At 35.4% G+C, this 10,777-nt stretch overlaps 1 protein-coding gene across 1 annotated transcript; it reads right to left on the reverse strand.

The window, feature by feature from the left end:
• Nucleotides 1–357: 357 nt before the first annotated feature.
• On the reverse strand, nt 358–4,500 carry LOC100377973 (small ribosomal subunit protein uS19). Its single transcript, XM_002735512.3, has 4 exons — nt 4,416–4,500; nt 3,720–3,805; nt 3,043–3,277; nt 358–527 (listed from the first exon to the last, which is right to left on the reverse strand). Exons 1-4 carry the CDS (start codon nt 4,416–4,418, stop codon nt 414–416), a joined length of 438 nt encoding a protein of 145 aa, XP_002735558.1. The 5' UTR covers nt 4,419–4,500; the 3' UTR covers nt 358–413.
• Between the last annotated feature and the right edge of the window lie 6,277 nt (nt 4,501–10,777).

Genomic DNA, 10,777 nt, shown 5'->3' on the forward strand with positions numbered 1-10,777 from the left:
TGGAAACGGCAGCAAGTGTCTTCTGTGATTATTTTATCATTACACTTTCAAAACTGCTTACAAGTTGGTCAAAGGTTAATGAAATACAAATCCATGACCAACTGTAGCATTTCAATACTGTCAACCATTTAAATTTTGTGAGGAACTACGTTTTGAGAATTTGGTGAGTCAGTCAGAAGCAGTGGAAACTGAGTATCGATGACTTTCACCGAATTTTCTCTTCACAAATGCCATACAATCCTGAAATCGCAAAAGCTTCAGTGTTTACCCAGCATGCACACCCGCCAGTACTCAAGGCAATATTGGCAATTACAGTTCACAGTAGACATTCTAACAGAGCAAACTTAAACATAGCTCTTGTGTCACAAAGACAAAATTTATTTCATGTTTGTCCACATTACAAAGTAAATTGTTCACTTCAATGGAATAAATCTGGATGAATGTGTGGCTCCAATACCAGGTCTACCATGCTTCACTGGTTTGTAGGTTATGCTAAACTCACCAAGATAATGACCAATCATTTCAGGCTGAAAAAAAGAATACAAAAAAAATCAATGAGAACCAGGGAAATTAAGAAGGTAGTACCAAATTATAGACCTTTCAATTTGGAGATTTCAGGGTTTATTTCACACTGCTGCAGGTCAGATTGTATGAATAGTGTATCGCACTACTTAGATGTGCATTAATCAAGTTGGGCCTCTTGTTCACAGGAGTAAAAAAAGAACTTTCAATTTGTAATCAAGTGATTAGTGTTGAAAATACAAGAGATTAGTTTTTAGTTTGGTCATGTAGTTTATCAATGGATGCAGGTAACAGTACATTTTTTTTTGTTAACTGGGAATGAAGAAGCAACCCTACCAACTGTATGACAATATAAAGCTTGTCTTTTTAGCTAACAAAAAAATATTAATATTGCTACCTTCTTAGCAAAACAGTGAGCTATATTGCAATACTGCTGATTAGATTGCTTTTTCATTTACATTATTATTATTAGCTCCACTAGAAGCACTTGTAATTCATTTTTACTATATTCTCTGAAGGAATGATTCAGTGATAATAAAATACAGTGAATATACCATTTTTCTTAAGTTTTACATTCAGATTTCAGATAAACTCTTCAGCGAAAATTAATCCCATCTAAAATAAAGCATTTCACAGTACTTATTTTAACCATAGACATAGATACATCAGATTTATGTCAGCACATGTGCTACTACCGTAAAAATCATATTTGAGGCCGCAGCTTTAATAGAAGCCGCACCCCTAACTTGAGACATTGTTTCATGTTGAAATCGACAAGTTTTGATTGATCCCAGCAAAACGCCTGCAATATAAGCCGCACCCCAAACTTACACTAACCAAACAGCCACCACACATTTCAGAAAAAGATCTACCATTTAATTTTAAATTAAGGCATAATTTTTCGAACATTTCAATGATTGCTAACGCTTAGATTAGTGTCTAATTTAGGTTTTCCGTAGTCATTAATGCTTATTCCAGAGTACAGGTTTTTTGTGGGTAGCGTGAATGGGTAAACTGCGCGTTTCGACAATGAGCTGTTATTATCGTCAAAAGTGTTAAATTCTTCTTCAATGCTCAGCTTATCTTTCGAAAACAACTAATTTCTTGATTTAAAAAAAAAAAAAATCAATCCGTTTTCCCACCAAAATCAAAGCCAAACGATCGCACTACAACAACGGTAAATCTCTTCCGGGTTTCGTTTACCACGAGGTCGCTGAACTACATTAACATATTTAAATGAGCTATGGTAATTTAATCACGTTGGCACCATCCAGCGTTTCGATTGGTTAATTAGCGACTTGACCTATCAGGTCAAAAAACTAAAGATGTTTGAACCAACATGGTGGATACTGTATCGGATCGAGCGTTTATATGTGACCAAAATCATTTGCTTGCGGTGAAACTAAGTTGAATTTTCACAACAATTCAACGAATTTATTTTCTGTACGTTATTGTAATCACTACTGAGTAATAATCAGCAATTGTAACACTTCGAAAAAAAGTAAGTTATTCACTTGTGTGAAACGCAGCATGACTGTTACCGTGATCCTTTGCTACTAAGAATGCATTCGTTTTTGTTTTTACTTCTTTTAGAATATACTTTTCGTTATAAAAAAAAATAAGAAAATAAATATATATTACATTAAATAAAATACTGAGTATTTTTTGTTATCATGCGAACATTTTTTTTTGATTGACTTTTTTTAATTTTTTTATTTTAATTTCCCCGATGTCTAAATTAAATAAATATGGAATGTACAGTCACTGTGCCGGAAGTTGAACATGCCAGTAGTCTGACGCAATCGACTGTCAGATGGCTGTCTCAGTTGTAACCTATACCGGTGCTAACGAATTAGTCTATTCAAGAGATTGTAGTATACAGTACGGTAATCTGCAAATGCATACAAATTTATTGTGCAGTATGTTATACAGTGTGAAATTTCGTTTGTGTACAAGTTTGTGTGTGTAAAAATCCGAAAGTGTGCTTAGAATCGCAACAAAGTTGCAATCAAGTGTCGTGCATCTCATTATCCCTTCTGGCCTTTGTTTCTTAAAAAAATTTCCTGCTGTTACCGAAGTGAATGCTCTAATTAAAGGCGCACCAAGACTTCACACTGATCTGAATTCGTCCATTGAAAAAATGAATTTTAATTAAAGCCACGGCCTCAATTAGGAATTTTACGATAATAGATTAAATATAGTATTCAGATTTAAAACTAATGTGAAAAACAAATTAATAAACACCACCAATGTAGGCTTATCCACTCACCAATGGTGAACTGTTCTGTTACTTTGCAGAAACATTTTTTTGGCCAAAATATTCCAATAGCATCAAATTTGTCTGATAAGTAGCAATTTGTAAAATATTATCAGTGGTGTAAAGCCTTGAATCCAGACATTCAGAATGCTTCTAGTTCACTCAATAATGGTCCGGTGCAGCGCTACATAAATACATAGACGGGACAGAATTCTGCCTCCTCACTGATTGACCATCTAAACGACTCCACAAAAAATTCATACCTTCACTTCAACCTGGTTAAACGTTTTACCATTGTAGACACCAACCATGCTGCCAACCATCTCTGGGAGAATTATCATATTTCGTAAATGGGTTTTCACAACTTCTGGTTTCTCCAGTTCAGGCGCTTCTTTCTTGGCTTTCCTTAATTTTTTTATAAGAGCGTATGACTTGCGTTTGAGTCCCCGCGTGAGCTTTCTCCTGGCACGAGCTGGAAAGAGTTCCATCAACTGCTCGCTGAAGATGAAAAAAATCACATCTAAAATGAACATCACTGTTGCCATACACACCTGCTGGATATCCAAGGGGTCCAATCAGAAAATCTTCATCAGCGATATATTTTGGTTTTCAATTAAGAGAAAAAATGGAAAATACTGAAAAAGCCACAGCCCACTGTCTAGGGTATATATTTTGGTGTTCTAAGGGTTGTGATAACAAAATAAGAATTTATTGGGGGCGTTTATTTTCGAACTGAGGACAAACTTAGATTGTTATGCCAAGTTTTGCATGGTTTGGAGTTTGAAACATAATTATTCAGCGAGAATTAAAAATGCAGTTTATCATATCAAACTGATGTGCAATGCACACTAATCACTTAGCCAGTCAGGGAAGGGACCCCACCAATGGATTAAAACAAGGACAGCAGTTGTACCAACCGTACAAACTACCGTACACTTACTTGGACATATCCAACAGCTGATCCAGATCCACACCACGGTAGGTGTATTTCCTGAAGGTACGCTTCTTTTTTGGCTGTTCATCTGCCTGTGACAAATATATGTAAATAAGTAAGTATGTACCACAGATTACGACAGTATCACGATAATGCAACAATGCCGTACCATAGTATAGGTACGATAATGATGCGTTTTTATTGAAAATTATTCTAAGATAGATAAATGTGCACATTGTTCAACGACTAGGGCCAGCGTAGGTCAACATTTATCTCAACAACTCGTAAACAGAGACAGTTTTGACTTTATTATTATTATTGTACATCGACATGGCCGACAAACTAGCAATGTCTATCCGTTCATCGCCGGGAGAGAAACTCGACACTACATATATTCGCTGGGGAGGGATTGTTCTGCATGTTGTTCTCATCAACCAGTGTATTATAAACCAGTGATTGCACAACAATCGTGCAAGAAAGTGCAAGTCTAAGAATGACATGGTACATCAGGCTTGTAGAGTACTACAAGATTACTCGTACATGTAATGCCTAATCACGCACAAAAAAACACTATCGAGCCTAATTTTCCTAGGAACACCAGCGACAACATTCATTCTATCGTGTGAAAGTAGTAAATATACTCGATGGTAATTTTCTAGCTTGATTTTGACCGATATTTTTCAGACAACCTGTGATACCCACCATTGTGAACGAACGCGACGTTGAAGAGAAAGAGGACCCGGATGTTGTCGATGGCAGCGCCCTCAAGTAAAGGATGTTTTCGTCTCCAGCTTTTAACCTTGAGGGAGCTGTTTATCAGAAATCCATGCAAGATCAACGGGGGGAGGCAACATGTGAAAGTTTTTGTCGTCGCGCAGCGCGTGTCCGAATTTCATGTAAGTAAATAATGAATTTTACACATCGCCGTTTGCAAATTTATTTATAATAATAATAATTATCTTTATTGCGTTCGTATCCCTATTATGATTTTGCCTAAAATGCAATACAGATGTGAATAAAGACAAACAAACAATTAAAGTGAGAATAAAAATACACACAGGAAAATAAATAAAAAACAACTAGCAAATAAAAGTAGAAAAAAATAATGGTAAAGTAAATTGGATTGTTTTCCACATTTGTGTTGGTGAATGTTTAGATTACTCTTGCATGTACATGACCTTATCTTGAGATAGCTGACTATAATGTTTTCAACTTTTCCTCTCTTGTTTTGAAACAGTTCTCTATGTATTTTGCTATTTGTATTATTGTTTTCTCATCTTTATTATTTAAAATATATTTTCTTTTTTCTTTATTGTTTGCTAAGTGTTGGGGTGATAACAGCTGAAAAAGTTTTTTTCTTTCTCCCGCGTAGAGATCACATGTTAAAAGAAAATGTTCTTCGTCATCTTTGGCGTTATTTTCACAACATAGACATTTTCTGTCAGATATATCTGTGTTGTTATATCTCCCAGTCTCTTTTTGTAGTCTGTGAGCACTAATCCTCAATTTTGTCATTGATGACCTGTGATGAGTATTTTTGACTACGTGTAAGTAGTTTTCAAAGCCAAAGACTGTTTTCAGTTCTCTGTAAGTGCGCAATTTATTTTTGTGATTTTTCCCTTTGTTATCATTGTCTAAAATCTGTTTACAATTTTTTTCAAACTTTGTTTTTAGTTTTTCTGATATTATTTAATCTATATTTACATTGTTCGCATTTTGCTTTTTTCTTTCTGCCACAAATGGTCTATATCTAGATCTTTAAGTATAAGTTTTAACCCGGAAACCCAGTTGTAGGTGCCAGAGTTGTCTAGTTCTAAGCCGAGACTGTATGCTTCATATACCAGCGAATTTTCAGGCATTTTTTTTTATTCGAGACCAGTATTTGATCATCTGTTTTATCCCTGTTGTAATTAATGGATACCTTCCTAATTCTAAAAGACATGCCACATTGGTCGCTTTGCTGTTAACTTTGAGTAGGTATTTGCAGTATTTCATGATGTGCAATTGTTCCATTGGTGACATGATATTCATATACATCTTTTGGTGTTTAATTATACTATCTGACCAGATTTCTGCACAGTATAAAAGTATTGGTATATGTCACATTCTACATGATTTAATCATATTATATGATAAAATTTACATGGAATAAGGTTATTTGTAAATAATCGGTTTCAATAACAATTATTTGTATATAATGCATTTCCGATTAAATTATTTATAAATAATTTTGAAATCACAGATAAAAACTATCATTTATAAAGCACAACTACTCACAGACTTTATTTATTTATAAACAAGCATGACTAATACAATATATGTTCATAAGTGGAATATTTAAAATTTCATACAAATAATAAATAAACACATTTATTTATGTTTAAGTCATATTTATATTGTTTGTACAGAAATTAGTTGTATCTCATTATATATAAATAAGTAACTTATTATGGGTTACATTATATGTCAATATTATATACATATAACCACATTATATAAATATTACAAACTTATCATTATATGAAATAATTCCTCACTGTAAGTGCAATCAAAACTATATGTAAATAACTTAACATTTTAAATAATTTCCTCTGTAAACTATAACATCTACTATGGTATATAAACCATGCTAATTGCACAATAATGGTACAATCGGCGTGTTGGTTGTCATCATAAATAACATGCCGAGTTGTTGAGTTTTATTTTCAAATAAAATGATTCCGATTCCGAGATACACAAATTTTACCGTGTAACAAATCCAAAGTTACTTCCAACATTCACAGCCTCCCTGCCCCCGGAAAAAGGCGTTATTTCTATATAATGGAAACAGTGGTCAAGGACCGCAAACGCGTTATATGTATATAATTGAAATTTCTCCCGGGCTGCACATGTATGCAAATGAAGGGATGCGCGATGACCCTTGAACTGTACTTGACCCGGAAGTTAAACGTTCGAGACTGTCTTTGCAAAGGCAAACGTAGCATTGCAATTATAGTATGGCATCCTTCCCACTAAATATTGCTGAGATTGTCACTCAGGCAGTGGTCAACGCATTGAGTGAGGCCCGCGACGAACCTCGTGCAGAGTCGGCTCTAGTCTCGACGTACAGACTCCGAGAGATCGTTCTTGCTGAGCTACTGTCAATCCAAGTCGCTCTTTTTCTCGATACAGTGGGAGTAGTGATTATGATACATGTAATACAGTGGGAATAGTGATTATGATACATGTAATACAGTGGGAGTAGTGATTATGATACATGTAATACAGTGGGAGTAGTGATTATGATACATGTAATACAGTGGGAGTAGTGATTATGACATGTAATACAGTGGGAGTAGTGATTATGATACATGCAATACAGTGGGATAGTGATTATGACACGTGTAATGCAGTGGGAGTAGTGATTATGACACATGTAATACAGTGGGAGTAGTGATTATGATACATGTAATACAGTGGGAGTAGTGATTATGACATGTAATACAGTGGGATAGTGATTATGATACATGTAATACAGTGGGAGTAGTGATTATGATACATGTAATACAGTGGGAGTAGTGATTATGACATGTAATACAGTGGGATAGTGATTATGATACATGTAATACAGTGGGAGTAGTGATTATGATACATGTAATACAGTGGGATAGTGATTATGACATGTGTAATACAGTGGGAGTAGTGATTATGACACATGTAGGACAGTGGGAGTAGTGATTATGATACATGTAATACAGTGGGAGTAGTGATTATGACATGTAATGCAGTGGGAGTAGTGATTATGATACTTGTAATACAGTGGGATAGTGATTATGACATGTAATACAGTGGGAGTAGTGATTATGATACATGTAATTCAGTGGGGTGGTGATTAGGATACATGTAATACAGTGGGAGTAGTGATTATGACACATGTAATACAGTGGGGTGGTGATTAGGATACATGTAATACAGTGGGAGTAGTGATTATGACATGTAATACAGTGGGAGTAGTGATTATGATACATGTAATACAGTGGGAGTAGTGATTATGACATGTAATACAGTGGGAGTAGTGATTATGACATGTAATACAGTGGGGTGGTGATTAGGATACATGTAATACAGTGGGAGTAGTGATTATGACACATGTAATACAGGGGGTGGTGATTAGGATACATGTAATACAGTGGGAGTAGTGATTATGACATGTAATACAGTGGGAGTAGTGATTATGACACATGTAATACAGTGGGAGTAGTGATTATGACATGTAATACAGTGAGAGTAGTGATTATGACATGTAATACAGTGGGATAGTGATTATGATACATGTAATACAGTGGGAGTAGTGATTATGATACATGTAATACAGTGGGAGTAGTGATTATGACATGTAATACAGTGGGATAGTGATTATGATACATGTAATACAGTGGAAGTAGTGATTATGATACATGTAATACAGTGGGATAGTGATTATGACACGTGTAATACAGTGGGAGTAGTGATTATGACACATGTAGGACAGTGGGAGTAGTGATTATGATACATGTAATACAGTGGGAGTAGTGATTATGACATGTAATGCAGTGGGAGTAGTGATTATGATACTTGTAATACAGTGGGATAGTGATTATGACATGTAATACAGTGGGAGTAGTGATTATGATACATGTAATTCAGTGGGGTGGTGATTAGGATACATGTAATACAGTGGGAGTAGTGATTATGACACATGTAATACAGTGGGGTGGTGATTAGGATACATGTAATACAGTGGGAGTAGTGATTATGACATGTAATACAGTGGGAGTAGTGATTATGATACATGTAATACAGTGGGAGTAGTGATTATGACATGTAATACAGTGGGAGTAGTGATTATGACATGTAATACAGTGGGAGTAGTGATTATGACATGTAATACAGTGGGAGTAGTGATTATGACATGTAATACAGTGAGAGTAGTGATTATGACATGTAATACAGTGGGAGTAGTGATTATGACACATGGAATACAGTGGGAGTAGTGATTATGACATGTAATACAGTGGGAGTAGTGATTATGACATGTAATACAGTGAGAGTAGTGATTATGACACATGGAATACAGTGGGAGTAGTGATTATGACATGTAATACAGTGGGAGTAGTGATTATGACATGTAATACAGTGGGGTGGTGATTAGGATACATGTAATACAGTGGGAGTAGTGATATGACACATGTAATACAGGGGGTGGTGATTAGGATACATGTAATACAGTGGGAGTAGTGATTATGACATGTAATACAGTGGGAGTAGTGATTATGACACATGTAATACAGTGGGAGTAGTGATTATGACATGTAATACAGTGAGAGTAGTGATTATGACATGTAATACAGTGGGAGTAGTGATTATGACACATGGAATACAGTGGGAGTAGTGATTATGACATCTAATACAGTGGGAGTAGTGATTATGACATGTAATACAGTGAGAGTAGTGATTATGACACATGGAATACAGTGGGAGTAGTGATTATGACACATGGAATACAGTGGGAGTAGTGATTATGACATGTAATACAGTGGGAGTAGTGATTATGACATGTAATACAGTGAGAGTAGTGATTATGATATATGTAATACAGTGGGAGTAGTAATTATGACATGTAATACAGTGGGAGTAGTGATTATGACATGTAAATACAGTGGGAGTAGTGATTATGATACATGTAATACAGTGGGATAGTGATTATGACACATATAATACAGTGGGAGTAGTGATTATGACACATGTAATACAGTGGGAGTAGTGATTATGATACATGTAATACAGTGGGGTGGTGATTATGATACATGTAATACAGTGGGAGTAGTGATTATGATACATGTAATACAGTTGGAGTAGTGATTATGATACATGTAATACAGTGGGAGTAGTGATTATGATACATGTAATTCAGTGGGGTGGTGATTAGGATACATGTAATACAGTGGGAGTAGTGATTATGACACATGTAATACAGTGGGGTGGTGATTAGGATACATGTAATACAGTGGGAGTAGTGATTATGACATGTAATACAGTGGGAGTAGTGATTATGATACATGTAATACAGTGGGAGTAGTGATTATGACATGTAATACAGTGGGAGTAGTGATTATGACATGTAATACAGTGGGGTGGTGATTAGGATACATGTAATACAGTGGGAGTAGTGATATGACACATGTAATACAGGGGGTGGTGATTAGGATACATGTAATACAGTGGGAGTAGTGATTATGACATGTAATACAGTGGGAGTAGTGATTATGACACATGTAATACAGTGGGAGTAGTGATTATGACATGTAATACAGTGGGAGTAGTGATTATGACATGTAATACAGTGGGAGTAGTGATTATGCCATGTAATACAGTGAGAGTAGTGATTATGACACATGGAATACAGTGGGAGTAGTGATTATGACATGTAATACAGTGGGAGTAGTGATTATGACACATGGAATACAGTGGGAGTAGTGATTATGACACATGGAATACAGTGGGAGTAGTGATTATGACATGTAATACAGTGGGAGTAGTGATTATGACATGTAATACAGTGAGAGTAGTGATTATGATATATGTAATACAGTGGGAGTAGTAATTATGACATGTAATACAGTGGCAGTAGTGATTATGACATGTAAATACAGTGGGAGTAGTGATTATGATACATGTAATACAGTGGGATAGTGATTATGACACATATAATACAGTGGGAGTAGTGATTATGACACATGTAATACAGTGGGAGTAGTGATTATGATACATGTAATACAGTGGGGTGGTGATTATGATACATGTAATACAGTGGGAGTAGTGATTATGATACATGTAATACAGTTGGAGTAGTGATTATGATACATGTAATACAGTTGGAGTAGTGATTATGATACATGTAATACAGTGGGGTGGTGATTAGGATACATGTAATACAGTGGGAGTAGTGATTATGACACATGTAATACAGTGGGGTGGTGATTAGGATACATGTAATACAGTGGGAGTAGTGATTATGACATGTAATACAGTGGGAGTAGTGATTA

Source organism: Saccoglossus kowalevskii, chromosome 13 (assembly GCF_978046115.1).
Source record: "Saccoglossus kowalevskii chromosome 13, keSacKowa6.1, whole genome shotgun sequence".
NCBI lineage: Eukaryota > Metazoa > Hemichordata > Enteropneusta > Harrimaniidae > Saccoglossus > Saccoglossus kowalevskii.

What these genes read in the sequence shown, in the direction of transcription:
- LOC100377973 (XM_002735512.3), bottom strand. An exon ending in CAGCTGTTGGATATGTCCAA is followed by an intron (nt 3,278 to 3,719) that starts GTAAGTGTACGG and finishes TTTCATCTTCAG; the next exon opens with CGAGCAGTTGATGGAACTCT. An exon ending in TTAACCAGGTTGAAGTGAAG is followed by an intron (nt 528 to 3,042) that starts GTATGAATTTTT and finishes TCTTTTTTTCAG; the next exon opens with CCTGAAATGATTGGTCATTA.